At 47.7% G+C, this 22,407-nt stretch overlaps 1 protein-coding gene and 1 long non-coding RNA gene across 3 annotated transcripts in view; one reads left to right on the top strand and one right to left on the bottom strand.

The window, feature by feature from the left end:
- Positions 1-1,247, bottom strand: part of GAS6 (growth arrest specific 6) — a 103,185-nt gene extending 101,938 nt beyond the window's left edge. The window contains 2 exon segments of the mRNA XM_029604619.1: positions 482-645; positions 1,053-1,247. Of these exon segments, the coding sequence (XP_029460479.1) occupies positions 482-645; positions 1,053-1,113 (225 nt within the window). The 5' untranslated portion in view covers positions 1,114-1,247.
- Positions 64-22,407, top strand: part of LOC115093024 — a 49,180-nt gene continuing 26,836 nt past the window's right edge. Inside the window, exons 1-2 of one of the 2 annotated variants that reach the window (XR_003857147.1) lie at positions 64-234; positions 6,661-6,795. This is a non-coding gene — a long non-coding RNA (uncharacterized LOC115093024). Of the gene's footprint in view, positions 235-888; positions 991-6,660; positions 6,796-22,407 lie in introns of those variants that run through there. The other variant, XR_003857146.1, reaches the window with a different exon arrangement.

The raw sequence follows: 22,407 nt of genomic DNA, 5'->3' as shown, positions 1-22,407 counted from the left end.
GACGATTTTAATGAAAGGTTACAAATTGCTAGCAAAAAAAAAATAAAATCTGTAATCTACTGACCTTTCTCCTTCCTGGGGGAAAGTACAACTATGATGGACGTTAAACCCATTCTAAACACTCATCACTGGAATGCATTTCATAATCCACGCGTTTCTCCTAGCAAATGTCATTTTTTGCCCACGTTCCAACCTGAGGAAGGCGAGTCAACTCTGCAAAGCTCGTCAAGAAAGGTTATGCGTGCACAGAATATCACTTTCTGTTTTGGTTTTTTGGCTTGTTAGGCTTCAGTTCTACCGTTAAGTTTTGATGCATTACTTTATTCTGGGAATACAAGTGAAATATTAAAGTGAAGGTCTCCCGAGTGCTTTTCTCCTTGTTTACAGAAGGGCTCGTCTCCCAACACCGCTCGAGCGACGACGGGGGGGGGGGGAGTTTGATTTGTTTTTTTTGTTATTATTATTTATTTTCGGTTCTTACCGTTTCGGGGTCGTTCTCGAAGACCTCGCGGGCTTCCTCCTTGGAGCAGAACTCCTCCACGCACTCCCTCTCCAGGTGGCCTTGCTTGGTCTCCTCGAAGATCTGGTAAGCGCGCCGCTGCCGCGAGCGCAGGAACCCGGCGGCTTCCCGGGCCGGCACGAGGACTGCGCGAGCAACCACAACAAGGGGCTGACAGTTAGAATGCAAAGCCCAGAGCCTCCGCTCGCGCCGCGGCAATGGAACGGGGGGGGGGGGGGGGGGGTGAAAGGCACCGAAAAGCAAATCAAGGCGGGCTTTTTTTTTACCTTGAGTTTTCTGGGGATTTTTTTTTGGGGGGGGGGGGGTGGTGGTAAGGTTTTTTTTTGTGCATGCGCGCTTTTTGCACGGGAGCGGGATAAAAAAAAAAAAAAAAAACGGGCTCGGTGGCGGGAAAGAAAGGAAAAAAAAAACCCCCACCACAGGACAAAGTCGGAGCGGATTAAGCGAGACGTCGCGGCTGGGTTTTGAGGGTAAGGCGGCGGGAGGATAGAAAAGCCTAGAAAGCGAGGGTTTGTTTGTTTTGTGTACTCACTGCCGTGCGAGGAGACGCCGGCCAGCAGGGCGAGCAGGAGCGCGGCGGCGGCGGGGGTCATGGTGCCGGGAGGCCGCCCCTCGTCCCTCCAGCAGCGGGCGAGCCCAGCGAGCTTCTCCCTGCCCGAGCCAGGCAGGCAGCGAGCGAGCGCTGCGGCGGGGGAGTCGCCGGCTCCATCTCGCCCAATCACTTCAGAAAGTTCCCGCGCGGACACACCTATCTCACTTGCCGGGTTGTTGTTTTGGGTTTTTTGTTTTTTTTTTTTGTGCATTGGCCAGAGAGAAAGAAAACAAAACGAAACCCTGCTGTTTTCCGCGGAAGCAAGTCCGCTTTAGAGCAGGTGGGGCTCGCTCTCCCGCGACCCTCCCTTAACTCTTTATTTCGTTTATTTTCGGGGGAGGGGGGTCTGGCGTGGAGGAGGCGAACGAAGGTACAGGATGGTGTAGCCCCCCCCCCCCCCCTTACAGCGCCACGCGCGCGCGCGCCTTCTGGGCTTTGCATGACGCGTTCATTAGAAATAAATGACTAAGGTCCATTCGAAAGTTCTGGCGCATTTTCCTGCCCAGGATGCATTCCATGCGCTATCCTGTAGCATTTTTCGCCTACGTACACTGTACACAACGGGCGAAATCCTTATCCAGATCAGGCTCACGCTGCCTAACGCCGAGGTTTGCTCTGCCACTCTAATACCAAACTAATAAGGATTTTAAGAAAAGAAGATTCTGAATAGGCAGCTAGCATTCAGACAAACAGAAATAGTGGTTCTTAATTTGAGGGTTGTCCTTCCTCCCGAAGAGTGCCAAAGCCTGGGAAACGTGTCACAGGTATTCAAAGTAAAGCAGTGCTCCCTGTGATCCCGATTTCCCAAGCTTGCCCTCCAGGCGCTCCTGAACCGGTTTAGTCTTGGGACACAGACAAGGAAGGTGCCTGAGATAAGTTTGCATGCATGCAACTATATCTTATGCATATTCATTATGGATATTCTGGAGGGGAAAAAAATTTGCTTTAAGTGTGCCTCCAGGGAAGGGTTGGAAAATGCTGACCTAGATTCCTCTAAACATCAGTTTGGTTCCAGTATTCCTGTGACACACTTATAGGCCCATTTTGAAAAGGTCACGCGCTGTAAAAAGCTGGGTTACATGTCTGGCCGGGCCTTGCCTGTGCCACCTGCATTTTACAGCAGGGTCGACCACACATGTAGCTCCGGTTACACCCAGAAGTGCCGGGCCCTGCAAAAGGGGGGGGGGGGGGCAGGGGCCTGCCGGGACAGCAGCCATTAGGCCCTGTCCCAGGGAAGCACACACCGGCAGGCACACGTCACTTACTTCTTCTCAATTGGAACGGACTGGGCGGGAACTGGGCAAAGGCCCGATCGGGTCGCCACATGTAGATTTCAAAATTCCCTCCCGCCTGCACGTGCAGGTCACCCACACATGCGCGCCTGGATTTTAAAATGCGTGCGCGTGGCCATCGTATTTTATAACACGTGCGCGCATGTTATAAAATCAGCGCGTCCATGTGTGCGTACCAGGAACCAAGCGCACATGGACACGCCTACAGATTTCTTAAAATCAATCCCTTAGTCTTCCCTTCCTTGGTCAATACACCATCTAGACCAGTGGTTCTCAACCTTTTTTTGGCCGGGACACACCTGACCAATGGTTCTCACATGCGTGACACACTGAACATGTGACCGTCACGGGGCTAAATGTAAACATGCACTCTGCATCCACAGGAATCCCCTCAACCCCTCAGCAATGAGTGCAGAGCAGATCTAGGGCATTACCCTGTACAACTCGCCATACAAAAAAAAGATATTCTGGTTCTGATGTCATCTCAGTAAAAGCAAAACAAACTTCTTTTACTACCAGGTACAACAGCCTTCCTTATGAAAAGACAGCAATTTACCACTAATGCATATCCTATTGAGAAACACAACAAATAAGATTGATACAAATGCCTGCATGCTAGTAAAATACCTCACCTCAGTCACACACCCTTCACCAAGTACAGAAAAACCACAAATTATAAATATGGAGACAGAAACTGGAATGGAAAACCAAAAAAGCCACTCTGCATGCAGTGCGAACCTGGAGAAATGGAAAGAGAAATATAGCACCTAACAGACTCTCAGGATTTGCAATAATGCACACAAACCAACCCGCACAAAGTTACACCTGCATTATGGAACACACTCAAACAGTAACAACCCTATCTAAGAAATACAACTATTAAACCAGGCCCTAAACACTAATACATTTCCTATTGGGAAAACAGAATAAGCCAAGCTGCTATAGAGCCCCACACAGAAATAATTGTAAAGCTTTACTAATAAATGTTACAAAACAGCTGCTGAACAGAATAATATCCAACAATTTAAAAACTCATAAAAATTCTTAAAACATGTCCAAATATCAATAAATATTTTAAAACAGCAGACATCGCATAATACCCAATAATTAAAATGACAATCAATCAAGAAAAATAAACTTAAAAAGCCACCTTTACTTACCCTCTCCAGCAACTCTCCTACTCCTTTCTCTTCCAGGCCAATAGCACTCACCAGAGGCAGCAACGGCTGCTGAAGTTCTGTCCTCACAGTCCTCTTACTTAGCGCCCACAACCAGTCACTCACACACATACCTCCAATTAGACCCCACGACCAGTCTCGGTCTCTCTCACACTAGTCATCTTCTTGACCAGTCTCTCTCACATACGCTCACTAGTCATCTTCCTGACCAGTCTCTCACATATGCACACTAGTCATCTTCTTGACCAGTCTCTCTCTTTCTCTCTCTTTCTCTCACATACGCTCACTAGTCATCTTCCTGACCAGTCATCTTCCTGACCAGTCATCTTCCTGACCAGTCTCTCTCACTAGTCATCTTCCTGACCAGTCTCTCACATATGCACACTAGTCATCTTCTTGACCAGTCTCTCTCACATACGCTCACTAGTCATCTTCCTGACCAGTCTCTCACATATGCACACTAGTCATCTTCTTGACCAGTCTCTCTCTTTCTCTCTCTTTCTCTCACATACGCTCACTAGTCATCTTCCTGACCAGTCTCTCTCTCCCATACGCACATAGGGGTAGATCTTAAAAAAGTACACACGCGCCTACTTTTGTTCGCGCAACCGACTCACTGTTACATGCTCTCTCACACAGACACAGTTTCTACTTCCATATATACATACACACACAGGCTCTCACATGCAGGCTGCCACTTTCTCACACACACACACACAGGCTGTAGCTTACACGCTCTCACATGCAGTCTCCCATTCCACCCTGCAGACACACATTCTCTCACACAGTTTCATATTGCCATACAAACACACAAGCTGTCACATGCAGGCTCCCACTCCCATCCATACATACACACAGGCTCTCATTCTCACTTGCAGGCTCCCACTCCCTCACACCAGTTTTCACATCCACATGCTCTCACACACACACACACACGCTCAGGCAGCTTACCATTCACACACACAGAGCAGGCCTGGTAGGCCACCGGCATCGCGATGCACGAGATCAGCATAGAGTACATACTGGTCGCATGTGATTTGAAGGCCGGCACACAGAGAAGTGGGAGAACGGGCTCCTTCCTCTTCTCAGCCTCTGGCGGGCCTCCCGGATCTGCTACTCTTCTCGGCTGCCAACAGCCTCCCGGCCCTCTTCTTTCATCGGCCGCCGGCGAGAGGGCGTCCACCTGTGACCTCCCAGGACTCTTCCTCTTCTCGGCCACCAGCGAAATGGGGTCCGCCGGTTTCCTCCCGAGTCTCTTTCTCTTCTTGGACGCTGCTCTCACGCAGTGTGTTGGTGCAAAGCACATCCTATTTCAGTTGGCGGTGCCTGTGCATCACTGTGCACTATCGGCCCGATTTTCAAAGGCCGACGCACGTAAAAAATGGGAGATGCGGAAGTGGCCGGGCCGCACGCGCACCATGGGCTTTTCAAATGCGGAAGAGGCGGCTTCTAAAAAAAATTAAAAATAATGGGGGTGGCCCAAAACAGCACCATCACTGTCCTGGTGAAGCGTGCGCCGGCAGCGGCCCTGCCCGCGCAACCCTACTACTGCTCCAGCGAGCAGGTAGGTATCGAAATAATTAAAATTAAAAAAAACAAAAACTAGTTGGAATAGTTTTAGGGGTCAGGGGGGATAAGGGAAAAGAGAGGCAGGGTAGGTAGGGGATTTAAGAAGTTCCCTCTCTGTCCGCTCCTTTATTGAAGCGGACTGGGAGGGAACTGGGGAAAGGTCCTATCCCGCTGGCACGTGCATGTTACAAAATGGGCACTCGCATGCGCCGATGTAAAATCAGACGCGCACGGGTAGCCAATTTTATAACGTGCGCTTGTCAACGTGCGCGTGTTATAAAATTGGTGCATCTTTTAAAATTAACCTTTACGAACGCCTCACCCGTGATCTGCCAAGGAAACCTGTCTCCTTTTTCATTGTGTGCGGTGCCCTGTTTATACTCTCCTTGAAGTCCAAACTGGCTTCTTTTGTTATACAGACTTGACACAGACGCCACTGTCCATACAGCTAGCCAAAAGGTTACTTTTTGGTGAAGTCTTTAACGGATAACCTCTGAACGGTTTGATTTATTTGGTGGATGCTACATAATCTCTACCTCCACTTAATTCTTGTGCCGCTTTATCCGCTGTTCATCGGAGCCTCGTTGTGAGGCTGACGGGACTCGCCTATCAGGACACTGCAGTTGGGACCACCGGCATGGAGAGTCCAATCTAGGAATGAGGTTCTTAACCTGCCTGGTGCTTAGACCTGCCCTGCAAGGAGTTGGATTCTCTGGGCTAGCATTGTCGGCAAAAGCTACTGACAACTCCAGCCCCATCCACAGTCAGCGGAGGGACCTTCCCTCCCCACCCTTACTGGGGCACTCTCAGAAGCCACCCGGCTAAACTATTATTGACAAGGGCACCTGAACAAGGGTGTCCAGGTCCTATTTGTATGTCGTCTTTTCTTACGGCTACATCGTGTTCTCTCATATCTCCTGAGACAGTGCTTCATCTTTCTGTGCCATCCACTCTGACAGCAAAAGGGAATTAAAAGTCTGAGGGATGAGGATGGTTCTACTGTTTGCTGTTAGATTCTTATATTCAGTGACAGGCAGTGATCCTTTTCTCCAGAATCATGGCAGCAATAGAAAATCAAGTTTATCAAATGTTTTTCTTAGAATAATATCCCTTGCTAAATTGTATTTTAAAGCAGCAGTACGAATTTTTTTTTTTTTTTAATATTAAGCTTGGTTCTGTGGCTCTCTCTCTCTTTGGTTTTCTTTTGGGGTTTTTTTTCTCTTGTCTACTATAGGCTCATATTGGTACATTTTAAACTCATTTTCCAGGTTTTATTATAGTCACATCTTGTTATGAGTCCTCTTTTAAGTTGCTCATGCTATAAATTTTATAAGTATCATTGTGATAGGGCTGTAAGGATCAGAACTATAAAATATATTTACTGTCATTTTTGGTAGTAAATGGGAATATATTTTTTTAAATTATAAATAATGCCTCCACATGAATAAAATATACTGTAAATACTGTGGTTTTGTTTTAATTATCAATTTCTCTCTTTTTATTCTGCAGCTATAGGTGTTAATGTGCACCTAATTAAGGACCTTCTTCTGCACTAAGCATTTTCTCAGAGATAAATAAGTATATGGAAGGAGACAGACTTGGAGGCCCCATGTTTACAGGTGCAAGTGCTTATACAGTAGAAAGGTAATGAAACAAAAGTTACTTTCTTGAAAAGAAAAATGCACAAGTTAACATTTTAGCCATTCCTATGATATGTTATCCTTTCTATGCGCTCTAGACCTTTCGGTATTCTGGTTGTGGTATTTTGGGTCGATAGATCCACTAAAAATCAAATACAAGCAAATCTGGGCTTATTTTTTGTACTTATCTAAAAAAAAAAAATAAAAAATTGTGAGTATAAAACTATTTCAGTTGCCGTTCACATAAGGGAGCCAATAATCTACTTACCCGAAACAAGCTTAAGGCCTTTTAAAGAAGGTTTAGAATTTAAGTGACGAATAGAAGGAGGGGCAAAAGATTCAATATGTCCTTCAGTTTCATATCAGAATTTTATGACGTTCAGGCAAGCAAAGAGGCTATTGTAGCATCCCAAACAGCAGTTTGTATTAATAATTTTATGGCCCCCCCCCTAACATTTTGATGCTAGAACAGCCTTTTTGCTTGCCTGAACGTCATAAAATTCTGATATGGATCTGAAGGGCACGTTGAATCTTTTGCCCCCTCCTCCTAGCACTCGTTATCTAATTTGATGGTTGGACTTTCGCCTTTTGTTTGATTAGAATTTAAGTGCCCATAAGGTGGCTGAAGCAGACAGGAAGCTTTGCTCAGTTTGACTTACAGTATGGTGAGTGACGGCACAAGGAAGACTATATTACAATATTATTTTAGTTTGCAGATGTTCTCAGGTTTTAGTAGGCTTTGTCCTGTTTTTGGGTTGGTTTTTTTTAATTCTTTGTTAGGGGACAGTTTGTGAGGTTTATTGAATTATGCTTCAAGCTCTCTAGGTTCTAGTACGTTTATAAAAAACCGATTAGGTTTCTGTAACTAATAGCAATTGTTCTCGTAGCCAGTTGCTATTGCTTTAAGCTGACGCTTCCCACTCGTTTGTTTGCTCATGTTAGTTCAGAGGATATGGACTTTCCACACTTCTTCCAAGCTTGGCAAGTCAACAGGAAAACAAATTCTGGCAGGTCCCCTGTGTTTCAGGGGAAAGGAGGAATGATTGGCCTGCTTTCACCAAATGCATTTCAGACTGTCCACTCTCTCTACAGCAATGCATCATCCTAGTACTCTGAAAGAGCACTCCATTCCTCAAAATATTTCTCCTAAGCAGTCTCTCCCAATGCAATCTATCAAATAGCGTTATGGTGTTTTCGCACGCGTTAAGGCGTTTTCGATAAGGCGATAGCAGCATAACGTATGGTGCGATGCAAATCAGAAAAAAGAGGAGGAGTTAGGGGCGGGAGTGTGCTGGGTTCACCGTTTTGCGAAGCCCTATCGCTCGGCTTTAACGCCGATTTTAGCTACGCCTTTTTGGTTAGCGTTAAGGCGTGCGATAGTTTGCATTAAGGCTTTATCGCATGTTGCGACGCGTTCTCAAATGCTGGTTTTAGTAGTTTTGAAGCTCCCGGAGCACCAGCCTCGCTATCCAAGGCCGTCCTGGTGGCCCTGATAGTAAACATTGTGCCCCCCCAACCAGTGGTTGTATGTAGGAGATAGCACAATTCTGGCACTTATCGCAAAGTGCGAAAAAGTTATCGCAATTTGCGGTAACTTAGCGCTTCGCATAGGTATTAGCGCAAATTGCGATAAACTGCCTATTACCATAAAACACGCCCCTTTTTCTATTGCATGCGATATTTAGTGCATTTTGATAAATCCAGGCCTAAATGAGTACACTGCGTGTTTCTTTTTCCTACACTTGCTGACTATTCTATGGACTCCCATAATGTTTAAAACAATCTCCTTCTCAGCCTCCCCTCTCCAGTTTCAGTGTATACTCGGCTAATGCTATATTGTCTAACCCTATCAATCACTGTGACATAGATTTTGCTTTTTTTCCACAATAGCCTCAGATTTTTTTTTTTATCTCTAGTCCCAATGTACTAAACTATATCCTTAGAAATATAAAATATGATAGCAAGTATGAACCTTAAGGCCCATCTAGCCTGCCCCATTTAATTCTTGTTGCTGTGTCACAGACCCAGTTGATCTCTGGTTTCACTTTCACCTCTGTGCAACTAAGAATCCTCTGTGCTTATGCCATGCTTTCTTGGATTTTGTTATGGTTCTTGCCTTTACCACCTCTGCCGAGAGGCTCTTCCATGCATCCATCAACCCCTTTCTATGAAGAAGTTTTGGGTTGGGTTTTTTTTAAAATATTTCTGCTGAGTCTATCCCTTATGAAGCCCCATATTACAACTTCCTGTTCCAGAATATCCTTTCCATCGAAAAATTTTTTTTTTGCTTTTTCTGCATTGAATCTCGACTTCAGAGCATTTGATCACGCCTCAGACTTTCTTAGATCGCTCTAGTTGTCTGCTCTGCTGCAGATTATAGTGTCATCTGCAAAAAAAAACCCAAAACAAAAAAAACAAGACACGTCTTCTCAAATAACCTATCCCCCAATTTCACTCGTGACAATACTGAACAGAACCAGCCACAGGATCCGCTGATGGGGTCCGCAACTCCACCCACCCACCACCACCAAAGTGCTGCACGTTTTCATCTATGACATCTTGTTCTGAAGCAGTTGCCGAAATTAAAATAGCATTGTTACAGCATCTAATCAGAGTTTTGGGTATAAGGGGAATATAACAACCTTTGAAGAGCTGCTTACCCTGCCATACTGCTCCTGGAGAAGACTTTAGTTGTGTAGGTTACAGTGGCTTTCATTGAACTAATGTAAGAAATGTCCAAAGGTGACTGATGTGTGTTAGTTCTTTAATAAAGCATAGATCCTCTCGCTTTTACATCTAGACTTCCCCAGTACAGTATTTGTGCTTCAAAACCCTGATCTGGTACTTTCTATTCTTGCTCGAAGATACAGTGCTTTCTATAGCAAAATTAATAGATTTGGGACTATTTTGAGCTAAAACGTGTCTTTTCCAGAGGCAGATGTAAAAATGTCAGTATATTTTTTTTATCTAGTATAATAATCTTTGAGGCAGTGTTCTTCAGCTATAATGGTATTCAGATTGTGCATGGTGATTAACTGGAGCAAATGTTTCAGATCATTAAGAACGAAGAGGAAGAGAGGGTTAATGCCTTAAAGGAGTACTTTGGAGAGAGGATGTCCACATAGGGAAGTGGCATATTGTCCAACAACACAATGAGCAACATTCATCAGACTTAAGGAAGTCCAGACTGAACAATGAGCAGCATTCTCCAGATTTAAGGAAGTCCAGACTGATCTTTTTCTGCCACCATCTGGAAGCATTCACTCGGGGACTATTTATTTATTTATTTATAATTTTTATATACCGACATTCTTACATTAAAATGCAAATCATACCGGTTTAAAATCGAAAAATTGTAAAATCGAACGCCGGTATATAAAAGTAAATAAATAAATAAATAAATAAATAAAATCTGACAAAGGTTAAGTGACGTTTTTCTTGTCCCATATAGCCCATATTCGAAGTTTCCATAATTATCTGGGAAATGCAAAGTAAACAATATTTTCATCTATTTTTTAAAAAGCAGATAAATCTTATTTCAATATGTGTAAAATTCTTTCTTGAAGAGTACTCTATACACAAATAAACTATTTTATTGCATGCAGGATAGCAAATGTTCTAGCTCTGCCTGTGCGCCATATTGTGAATTTTTTCCATTATGCGAACCTAGGGAAACATTAAAAAAAAGAACAACAAAGTTGAATTAGCAAAAGTTTGCAACTTCAATTACTAATGCCAGTCATTAGAGTAATTTAGCTACCAGCCATTCACCCGTTCATAATTCAATTACCTTGAAAAATATAAAGTAATGAGGCTGCCATGTTAATCCACTTGGATTACATAAATATTAACAAACAAGTTGCAGGTGACACTGTTTTATGGGACTAATGTGATATTTTTGTGACTAGCTTTCAGGAGCTGTGTCAACCTTCATCAGGTCAATGCAAAATGAAGTGCCTTGTTCATATCTTAAGGTTTTATTGGCGTAGAAACTAGGCACCTCCTCCTGTCTTTCAGATCCAACCATTGCAAGGTGTCACAAACACATTGACACTCAATTTCATACACGGACTTGATTATTCACAATATCTATTTATTTAAGTCATCCTTTTCATTTTATATTATTTAACCGATTACTTGCAGACTATTTACGCTACCAAAGTTCCTTGTAAAATGTGAACACGAATAATGTTATAATAATATTATATGTTTGTTAAATACTATTGTTACTTTCACTGTTCCTTGTAATAATGTTCAATAGTTGATTGTTATTGTTCTATGTTCTATGTAAAAAACCCCAGTCTAATCTACCAGACCAGGGCAACCTTTTCGTTACTTGTAAACCGGACTGATTTGTATTGCATACAGGAATTCCGGTATATAAAATTAAAAAATAAATAAATAAATATCATCCTCACATTCAGTTTTGGTTTGAGTGAATAAGTGAAATGTTAATTTTGCACAGTTTCTGCTTTTCCACATTTTTTTTTTTTTTTAAAGTTTACCTAAAAATGTGTGTGGCTTCAATGCCATGAAATTTCTGAGTGGTATTAATGGGTGACTATCTGAGATTAGTCAACCCAAAGCATTATTTTTCTCAAATGACTTTTTCCCCATAAATAAGCTTTTTGCTATAGACGATATTTTTGGCCTGTGTGAGTTTAGAAAAATGGCTGACTTAGCAAGGACCTTATATAGTTGACCATATCAATGGCAATTTTCAAAGGAAAATGTAACATTATCATAGCAAGTTTCAAAAGCCCATTTACCGGTGTTAAGTAAAACCTACTACTGACAATTCAATAGCACATATTGTAGCCATTTTCAAAAGGTTGACATGAGTATATGGGTTTTTGAAAATTGCCATGAGAGAGTATGCTACATTTACATTTTCCTTTGAAAATTACCCTGAATGTTATGAACAGCGCTGCCCGCGGGTCCCCCCACGAGCAGGCCACTTACCCCACCCTGCTGACTTCGCCGACGCGGCAGGACGCAGCTGTCGGCCTGCCCACGCAGCCCGGAGGCTGCCCTGGAATCTCCTCTTTGCCGCAGTCAGAGCCGTGGCCTTTGCTGCCGCCTTCGGGGCTGGGAGTGCCCCCGACGTTGTCCTCTTCTTCGCGACGTTAGGCCGCAAGCCCCGGTGCCATCCGGCGCCTGGAGCCGCCCCCGGGGCTTCCCGCAGCGGCTGGAGCCGCTGCCGACGTCAGGGCCTGCTCCTCAGGCCCTGCCCTGCGTCTGACGTACAAAAGCTGTGCAGGCCGCTGGCCATGGTCCTGCACAGCTTCCTGCACTCTCCTCCTAGGCGCGTGGCCGCGTCTTCTCTCAGCATTTATAGGGCCAGACACAGGAAGTGTCTGGGCCCCACCTTTGGGACTATTTCCTGTACCAGCCCTATAAAGGGCTGCTCTGTCAGTTCTTCAGGGCCTTGCATCGTCGTCGTGTCTTCGCTCTGGAGGCTCCGGCCTGCCAGAGTCCATGTAAGGTCTTCTTCGCTTCGTGGAGCTCCTCGTCGTGTTCATTGTTCCATGTTCAAGTCTTCGTGCCTGAGGTCCATGTCCAGGTGTCTTCGTTCTCCTACGTCCTGGTGTTCCTGCCTTCCGTGATGTTCCTTCCTACTCCATGCCTCGTCAACGCTCTCGAACCTTCTGGTACCAGTAGGCCGGGGGTCCCTCAGATGCAGTACTCCTGAGTGGACTAGCCTGCCGGTGGACGGTTGTCCTGTGCTCCTGAGCCGTCAAGTCCTGATGTGTTTTCCTGTGCTGTCCCGCTCCCGTTGTGGTCCGTGACCAGTCTGCAAGGGCTGTGTAGGGCGCGTAACGGACAGGGTGGTCCGCGACTCAGTCCCACGGGTGGCCTGAGTAGGGCGCCCTGAGAGACAGTGCCAATGTCCATGCCTCGTGTTGTCTTTGTGGATGTCAAGAGTCTCGTCTGGATGCCGTCCGCATCGATCCCAAGTGTCTACGTCATGGATGCCGTTGCATCAGCCTTGTGTCCTCACCATGGATGCCGTTGCATCAACCCCGAGTCTTCGTGCCTTGTGATGCCGTTGCATCAGTCATGTGTCTTCGTCCCTGGATGCCGTTGCATCAGTCATGTGTCTTCGTCCCTGGATGCCGTCGCATCAATCCACAGTCATGTCTTCATGTCAAGACCCGTCTGCCCGCAACCTCAGGCCAGGCCTGCTGCTCCATGCTGCTTGCAGCAGGTCCGAAAGGGCCCGGAATGGTCGGAGAACCATTCACCTTCCAACATCCTCGGATGTTTGGCCATGGGAGCTTGCCGGCCTGGCGGAGGGTAGACCGTCAGCCATGTGGAGCCACCGTCAACCCTTGGCTCGGTCCTGAAGGTCGGGGTCGGGCTGAGGCCCATGGGCACACTAAACCACTAAAACACCGAACACAACAGAATGCAAGGCCTTTCGAGGCCGATCTCAACACTGAAAGAGCACAACCCTGTAAATTGCAAAAACTTTCCTTTTGAGAATAAGGCTCTAAAGGTTTCAGTAGTGTGTATTCAGCTGCCTAAAGCGAGATGTTTTTTTCTTACAGATAATCATTTTCAATGCATTCCAGTGGGAATCACATGATTTCTTCTTCTTTTTTTTTTTTTTTTTAATCTAAAAGTTGCTTAGACAAGAATGAAACTTGTTCTACCACAGGAGAATGTCTTCTGAGTCTATGAGAGGAGTTCATGGTGAACACAATGGAATTCTGGCTAAGTAAACATTTTTGTCCAGTTTTGCTTATCTGATATCACCAGCATGTTAGCTGTAATTTCTCAGAAGTAATTTCCCCTGTTGAGCACAGATGGAGCATACAATTGCCAAGGTAAAAGAATATTGGAAGAAACAAAAAAAAGTCTTAAGGCTCGACTGAGGTGTGCAAATCTTGGATTAAAGCTCCATGGGATAGAGTCAAACCTGTTTTTTTTGCAGCTTGAGAACAAAATGCTGTGGGCCAAATGCAGCCCTCTCTTCTTACTGTATCTGAAATAAGTATCTATATACATTTTCAAATTCTTTCTGCAGTCTTAAACTTGTTCTCTATTTTGTTTCACATCGAGTTGTTTTTAAAAGGAAAAGTGAAGCTCTTAGCCCTGCTTTTAAGGACATCATCCCTATATTATTCACCTTTTTCTTCTTCCTCCCATAACCTTTTTGCTTTATAAACAAATTATTTTTTTATACAATGCATGCCCTTTCTTTAATGATCAGACTCATTATTACGTTCCTTGCTAAAACTGTTAATTGCCCCATAATCTTCTTATATATTTTTTTCTTCTCCATTATGGGATTGGTGAGGAGGCAGAAATCTTTAAAGTGTTTATTACATATAGAAAAAGGGGAAGGTGATGTACAGGATATAAGGACATAAATGATTATAAAATGATCACAAAGCCCTTTACAGAGGAGGAAATATTTAAAGTACACCAATGAGCATAGATAAGGCAATGAGACATGATGGAATATATCCACAATACTGAGAGCTCAAGGACACGTTGGCTTTACGCCTCACAGCTCTGTTCAATTTATCTTTGCAGACAGGGCCGTCCCAAGGGAGAGGAGGAGAATGGATGTAGTCCCATGCCACAAAAGTGCAAACAAGGAGGAACCATCTAATTACAGACCTGTCAGTCTGACTTCTGCAGTAAGCAAAGCTACGGAAACACTATGGGACCGATGCAATATCATGCGTGCAAAAAAACCACGTGTGTCCAACCTGGGCGCATGGGGTTTTGTTTTTTTTTTTTTAACACGTGCACATCCCCTCTCTTGGGCGCTCGATCTAATATTCTAATGAGCTGGCACGCTAAAACGGAGGCACAATGGATAATTTGCGCGTCCCTAGCACATCCATGCCATCAAGCGCCCAGGAGAAGTGGCCGTGAGCAACTAAGGAAAAATGGACGCTCAGTTTCCTGAGCATCCGTTTTCCTAACCCGTGTACAACTACGGGTTAGGAAAGTGAACGTTCGTAAATTGAGCTTCCCTTTTCCTAACCTGACCACTGATAAGTTGGGGGTTTTTTTTTTGTATTTTTTTGTTCTTTTGTTGCAATTTTCTGTAGTTCCTCCTGCTTAGTATCGCACATACTAGCTAATAGCCTAATGTACATGGCATTTGCTTGTGATGAGCACTATTAGCTACACGCCAGTATGGATGTGTGTTTTGGACATGCTAATCCCGATATTGCATTGGGCGTATGTCTAGCACATCCAAAATGGGCGTCCAAGCGCACATTTAGTGGCGCGTTGAGCTCAGCACCTGATATTGCATCGGTCCCTTTGAAAGAAAAATATAGTGCTCTACCTTGAAATGAATAAATTACAAGATCCTAGGCTTAACGGATCCACAAGATCTGAAAGTGAATTGAGTTCCTTGATAAAATAACACAAGCTCCGAGTCCTGGAAAAGCAATGGATGCGGCCTATCTGCACTTCTGTAAGGCTTTTCTGATACTCTTCTATTTAGAAGACTGGAAACCAAACCAGCCAGTATGATACTAGCACAGAAAATTGTCAACAGGGTGTGGAACCGTTTAAGCAGCAGGCAAGGTCATTCATCAAAATGTGTTAGGGCTAGTTTTATATGCACAGGCAGACGTACGAACAGCACAGTACACATCAGTGAAGATTTGGCTTGATTTGGAATGAGGAAAGGGACACAAAGATGAGATTTCTACAATGTACTCTCACCCTAACTTATTAGCACCCAGGTAGAGAGTTCATCAAGCTAGGGCGAGAGTACATTGTAGAAATCTCATCTTTGTGTTCCTTTCCTCATTCCAAATCAAGTCGAATCTTCACTGATGTGTACTGTGCTGTTCGTACCTCTGACTGTGCAAATAAAACTAGCACCAAAACCCTAGACCACCACCGAAAGCTCACCTCGAGTTACTAGATGACCCTCCTATAGTGGTATAAATAGATAATTAATGTGCGTGCCATTCCCAGAGTCTCTCTCTTTTTCACCCACTCCACCCCTTTTCTCCTGCCCTAAAATAGAATTTGCGATCCTCAATGGTTCTCGCCCACCAGGTGCCGTTGTGAAAATGGCACTAGCCAGACCAGAGGTCGGCAGCATTTGATTGCATGGCCGTATGTTGTCATGTTTTCTGAAATATGTTTATTTGTATTATTGCCAGGGATCACTCCTGCTCCATGAAGATTTAAAAAGACTTCATGGGGGAAGAGAATCTGGGAGGTGATTTTATTTATTTATTTTTGGCAGGGAACAAGATAATTAAAAAAAAAAAAAAAAATGAAACGAGGGTAAGCAAATAAGAACATGAGAACATAAGAACATGCCATACTGGGTCAGACCAAGAGTCCATCAAGCCCAGCATCCTGTTTCCAACAGTGGCCAGTCCAGGCCATAAGAACCTGGCAAGTACCCAAAAACTAAGTCTATTCCATGTTACCGTTGCTAATGGCAGTGGCTATTTTCTAAGTCAACTTAATAGCAGGTAATGGACTTCTCCCTCCCTTCCCCTCCCTAACCCCCCCACCTTCGTTTGAAAAGTTACGCCTGCACTGGCCGGCTGCTAGCGCGCGATTCCCCGGCCCGGGAGCAGTTTCAGAGGCCTCGGCCACACCCCCCGAAATACCCCGGGTATACTTCTCCTCCAAGAACATTTAGATCTAACCCTTTCCACACAGCTCCAGAACTTTACTTCTTACAGGTATTTTTGTTAGGATTTGACTGCCAAAGATCTATTTATAGAGATTCTCAGTGATTCGGGTCCCAAAACTATTATGTTTGTGGGAATTAATCTCTTACAGGCCAATGTACTAATCCATGGAAATCTCCATGGAGAATAGTCCAATGCACCGAGATGATTTCATTTCAGTCCCAGGACATTTGCATAACATACATATAGCTCCCACAGCAACTTCTGTGCAAAAATATTGGCTGGAGATTATGCTTTTTGCAAAAACGTTACTAAGCACGCCTCTTCGAGGTAAAAGTAAGATTTATGGGAAACTGCCTATTTGCATGTTTTTGCACACAAATTTTAACCTATGCTGAACCGCCACCATGAATTCTCAGCTCATTAGCAATTTTATTTTAATAGGTTTTGTGAATGGGTTCACAAAAAAAAAAAAAAAAGCATGTGCCAAAATTTGCAGTTCCCTGTACGTACCTGGATCAGTCCAGACAGTGGGTTATGTCCCCAATCCAGCAGATGGAGTCAGCACAAGCTTTGAGGGGGCGTATCCATATATACTACTACCCCCTCTGCAGGAGTTCAGTATCTTCTGACTCCAGCAGATGCGAGTAGGGGAATCAGGCTTCCCCTCCTTTTCCTTCACTTTCTTGCTTGATTATGGCTTGTTGTTGTCTTTTTCTGTGGATCAAGTTTGTATCAAGTTTGTATTAAGTTTAAAAAAAAAAAAAAAAAGGCAGAGTTCTTTCAACTTCTGGGGAGTGGCTTATCTTCCTTGTCTCTTCTCTGCGGCCTTGCTGTTTATTTCTCGTTGCAGCCAGGGGTAAGTTTGTTTTTCCTTTGTAGTTTTTTCCTTTACAGCTCAGCCCCCGGTGCCCGCGAAAGCCGGTGGAGCCGGCCTCTTCGCTCTTTACTCCCTCACCCGCGGCCATTTTACAGCTCCTCATGGGCTGCTGAGCCATTTAGGGAAAGATGTCTGGGGCGGGTCGTGTGGCCGGGAAGGCCCCCCCGCGGCACCCTCCTCTATTTTTGGACAGCGGGCAGTGCGGGCCGACCGGGCCCCCCGCAGCGGCGCCTTTGTGCGCGTGGCCCCCCCCCCGTGGCTTTTTCTTTTCTCCTGCAGCGATCCCGATGCCGCGGCCGTCCCGCTGTGCGGCCTGCGGAGACCCGGGGACCCGGATTTCCCGGGAGGGCATCTGTGCACGATGCCTTCCTGGGGGGGAAGGTACCTCACAGTCCCTGACTGATTTCTCTTTTTTGCCCGGGCGGTGCGGGCTGGCCACTCCGCCATTTTTGGCGGGAACGGCGGCCATTTTACATTCTGAGCGCCCTGAGGCGCAGGCCACGAGGGGGAACGGATCCCTGGAGGCCACGAGGGAGAACGGATCCCTGGAGGACTCTACCAGCGGGGGTGTTCCCCCGATTTTGGTGCAGGAACCAAGCACCCAGAGCCAGGGAGCAGGAACCACGCCGCCCCCGAAGCACACCCGAGCAGGCCGGGGTTCTCTCCGGAGTTTATCCTGCTCATGCATACCGCTTATCTGCAGGGGCTGGAAGCACCTGTGGGACCCCCCCCCCCTCCTAAGATCCCTCGGATGTCGCCCTCGACGCCGGCCCCCCCCCGACCCTCCGGGAGTGGGGGCCTCCCGCCTTCCTACCCGGGTCCGATCCACGCCCGCGGCAGTGGGGGCGGTGTCAGACCCAGCGGGACATGGACTTGACCTCCCGGACGGGGGACAAGGGGACGGCACACAGGAGGGGGATGATCCGCGTACCCTACGCCTCTTCCAGAGGGAAGAGCTGGACGACCTCATCCCGCAGATCATCCAAGAATTAGATTTGGATCCGCCACCAGACCCGCCTGCCCCAGTAGCTCCCGCTGTCATCACTTCTTCAAGGAAGGGAGATCCTGTCCTGGCGGCACTCCAGCCGAGGGCTCGGGCTTTTCCCATTCATGACTCGTTTTTACAACTTCTCACCAGGGAATGGGACACCCCGGAGGCCTCCCTGAAGAGCAGCCGGGCTATGGAAAAGCTGTACCCACTCCCCGAAGATTTTCTGGACCTCATCAAGGTCCCAAAGGTGGACTCCGCAGTGTCGGCGGTCACGAAGAGGACGACTATCCCAGTGACGGGAGGTGCGGCGTTGCGGGACACACAGGATCGTAAGTTGGAAGTTTTCCTTAAGCGGGTTTTCGAGGTCTCCGCTCTGGGTATGCGGGCGGTGATGTGCAGTTCGCTTGCCCAGCGGGCTAGTCTCCTTTGGGTGCAACAACTCCTCACGTCTCAGAACCTGCCGTCCGATGAGGCTGCCCATGCAGATCGGCTAGAAGCCACAGTGGCGTATGGGGCGGACGCCTCGTACGACCTTTTTCGGGTCCTCGCAAGATCCATGGTTTCGGTAGTGGCAGCACGACGACTACTGTGGCTACGCAATTGGGCGTCTGATACGTCCTCTAAGTCCAGTCTGGGCTCTCTTCCCTTCAGGGGCAAGTTCCTCTTCGGGGAGGATTTGGACCAGATCATCAAGTCCCTGGGGGAGAACGCTGTTCATCGGCTGCCGGAGGATAGGTTTCGACCATCCAGAGCGTTTTCTTCTTCTCGGACCAGAGCCAGAGCGCAACGGCGCTACAGGGGCTACAGACAGACGGGCTCCCGGCCATCCGCCCCCAGGTCTCAGCCCTGGTTGCGCGCCTTCCGCGGGCATCGGCCCGCACGCACTACTCCCGGAACCGGGAACCCCTATACCAAGTCTTCACAATGATGCCAGTCTCGCCCACTCCCCTGTCCCCAGGATTGGGGACCGACTAACGTATTTCTAAGCGGAGTGGGCACGGATCACCTCGGACCAGTGGGTCCTGGATACCATAAAACACGGCTACGCATTGGAATTTGTCCGCCCCCCGCAGGGAAGGTTCATCTTTTCCCCCTGTGGCTCGGACCTCAAGAGAGGAGCGGTGCAGCTGACTCTGGACAGACTCCGGGAGATAGGCGCTACTCGGGCCACTATTCCATCTATTTCGTCGTACCAAAGAAGGACGGTTCCTTCCGGCCTATCCTAGTCCTCAAGGAAGTCCACAAATCCCTTCGAGTCGTTCGGTTCCGCATGGAAACGCTCCGGTCAGTGATTGTGGCGGTGCATCGGGGGGAGTTCCTCGCCTCCCTGGACTTAACGGAGGCCTACCTGCACATTCCCATCCGCCCGGACCACCACAGTTTCCTTCGTTTCAAAATTCTGGACCAGCATTTTCAGTTCACGGCTCTTGCGTTTGGATTGGCGCCGGCGCTGCACACCTTCACCAAGATCATGGTAGTTGTGGCGGCAGCTCTCCGGAAGGAGGGCATCCTGGTTCATCCTTATCTGGACGATTGGCTCCTCCGGGCGAAGTCATTCGATCATGGACGCTCAGCGGTGACCCGAGTAGTACGGTTTCTACATTTCCTGGGATGGGTAGTGAACTTCTCCAAGAGCTCCCTCATGCCCTCGCAACGCTTGGGTTTTTTTTGGGGGCAACTTTCGACACCCTACTGGGCAAAGTTTTTCTGCGCCAGGACAAAGCTCAATCCTTGCGGGATCACACACGACGGTCCTCTGCGTTACCAGAGCCCACCTCCTGGGACTACCTGCAACTCCTGGGAGTGATGGGGTCCACCATCGACCTTGTACCTTGGGCTTTCGCGCACCTCAGGACCTTACAGTGGGCGCTCTTCTCCCGTTGGAAACCAGTATTGCAGGACTATCAGATGATTCTCCCGCTCCCACAGAATGCCAGGGACAGTCTGGGCTGGTGGTTGGATCCGCCGAACCTGGCCTGTGGCATGTCCCTCGATCTGCCAAATTGGGTGGTGGTGACCACCTATGCCAGTCTAGCAGGCTGGGGTGCAGTCTGCGATCGAAGCGCCACGCAGGGGACGTGGTCCACGGTGGAGGCGAAGTGGTCAATCAACCGTCTGGAAACCAGAGCGGTCCGGCTAGCTCTGCGACATTTCCTCCCGCTTCTTCGGAACCGAGAAGTCAGAATCCTATCGGACAACGCTACCACCGTGGTCTACATCAACCGACAAGGAGGCACGCGCAGCCCGCAGGTCGCGCTCGAGGCGGCGCTGCTGATGCAATGGGCGGAGCGTCATCTCGTCCGGCTAGCGGCCTCGCACGTCGCCGGTGTGGACAACGTCCAGGCGGACTTCCTCAGTCGTCAACTGCTGGACCCGGAGAGTGGTCTCTCTCCGACAAAGCAATGCAACTTCTCGTCCATCGGTGGGGGGCCCCCCACTTGGATCTGATGGCGTCCGCTCTCAACGCCAAGGCTCCACGCTTCTTCAGTCGCCGGAGAGAGCGCGGAGGGAGTGGATGCCCTGGTCCTCCCGTGGCCGCCATATCTTTCTTTTCCACCATGGCCCCTGGTGGGCAGGATGCTCCGCAGAATAGAAAGCCATCAGGGGACCGTGGTTTTCGTCACCCCAGAATGGCCCAGGCGACCCTGGTTTGCGGACCTGCTACAGCTGGTGATCGACGGGCCAATCAGGCTGGGGCACCTCCCCCAGCTCCTACATCAGGGCCCGGTATTTTTCGAGCAGGCAGAATTCTTCTGTCTTGCAGCCTGGCTTTTGAGAGGCGCCGCCTCCGGCGTCGGGGCTACCTGGAGGCGGTAGTATCCACGCTATTGCGGGCACGAAAGACATCGGCCTATGTTCGAGTCTGGAAGGTGTTCGAGCTGTGGTGTACCACCCAGGCCACGAGACCCGCTAAGGCTTCTGTACCTCAGATCCTTCAGTTTCTACAGGCGGGGGTGGAAAAAGGGCTCACCTATAATTCACTACGGGTTCAGGTGGCCGCCCTTGGTTCGCTGTTGAGCGATGGGGGCTCTCTTCTACAGCATCCTGACATTGCTCGTTTTCTCAAAGGTGTCAAGCATATGCGTCCTCCTTTACGGGACCCTTGTCCCTCCTGGAGTCTTAACCTTGTGCTTTGCTCCCTGTCGGGACCACCGTTCGAGCCGCTGCACAGCGCAACGATAAAGGATCTCACTCTCAAGACTGTATTTCTTGTGACCATCTGTTCTGCTCGACGCATCTCGGAGATGCAGGCTCTGTTGTGTAGAGAGCCCTATCTCCGTTTCTCCGACTCTGGAGTTTCGCTTCGCACCGTTCCCTCCTTCCTTCCGAAGGTGGTTTCTGCATTCCATGTGAACCAGACGGTGGAGTTGCTGTCCTTCTCTTCCTCAGAGCCGAAGTCTCTCCGTCTCTTGAATGTCAAGCGCACTCTGCGCCTCTATCTGGAGGCTACAAATGAGTTCCGAACCTCTGACCATATCTTTGTACTCTGGGCCGGTCCTAAGAAGGGGTCTCAGGCCTCGAAGACTACCATTGCCAGATGGCTGAAGGCCGGCATTGCTGCTTCTTACATTGGGGCGGGTCGGACTCCCCCACCCGGAATCGTAGCGCATTCTACACGTTCTCAGGCGGCTTCCTGGGCGGAGGTTCGCTCTGTATCCTCGCAGGAAATTTGTAGGGCAGCCACCTGGAAATCGTTACACACGTTCTCGAGGCACTATCGTCTGCACCTCGCCTCTTCGGTCTCTGGACACTTTGGCGAGCAGGTTCTCCGAGCAGGCCTCGCAGGACCCCACCCGATTTAGGGAAGCTTGGGTACATCCCACTGTCTGGACTGATCCAGGTACATACAGGGAAAAGAAAATTATTATTTACCTGCTAATTTTCGTTCCTGTAGTACCATGGATCAGTCCAGACGCCCACCGCGTTTGGGTTCTTGATCCTGCTCAGCTCTGCGCTGCTTCTTGCTCGCAGTGTTCTGTGTCTTCACAGTTGTTTCTTTTCGCTGTTTTTCACAGCTCCCTACAAGTTGGTAGGATGTTTGCAGTTACTTGTTGCGGTTACAATTGTTTTCATTATCTGTTTCCACAAACTTGATCCTTCGGGGGTTTCTAC

The sequence above is a fragment of the Rhinatrema bivittatum genome, chromosome 5, assembly GCF_901001135.1.
Source record: "Rhinatrema bivittatum chromosome 5, aRhiBiv1.1, whole genome shotgun sequence".
NCBI classification, from domain to species: Eukaryota; Metazoa; Chordata; class Amphibia; order Gymnophiona; family Rhinatrematidae; genus Rhinatrema; species Rhinatrema bivittatum.
Note: the sequence above shows the minus strand (reverse complement) of the source record. Positions and strands in the feature narration are given on the sequence as shown.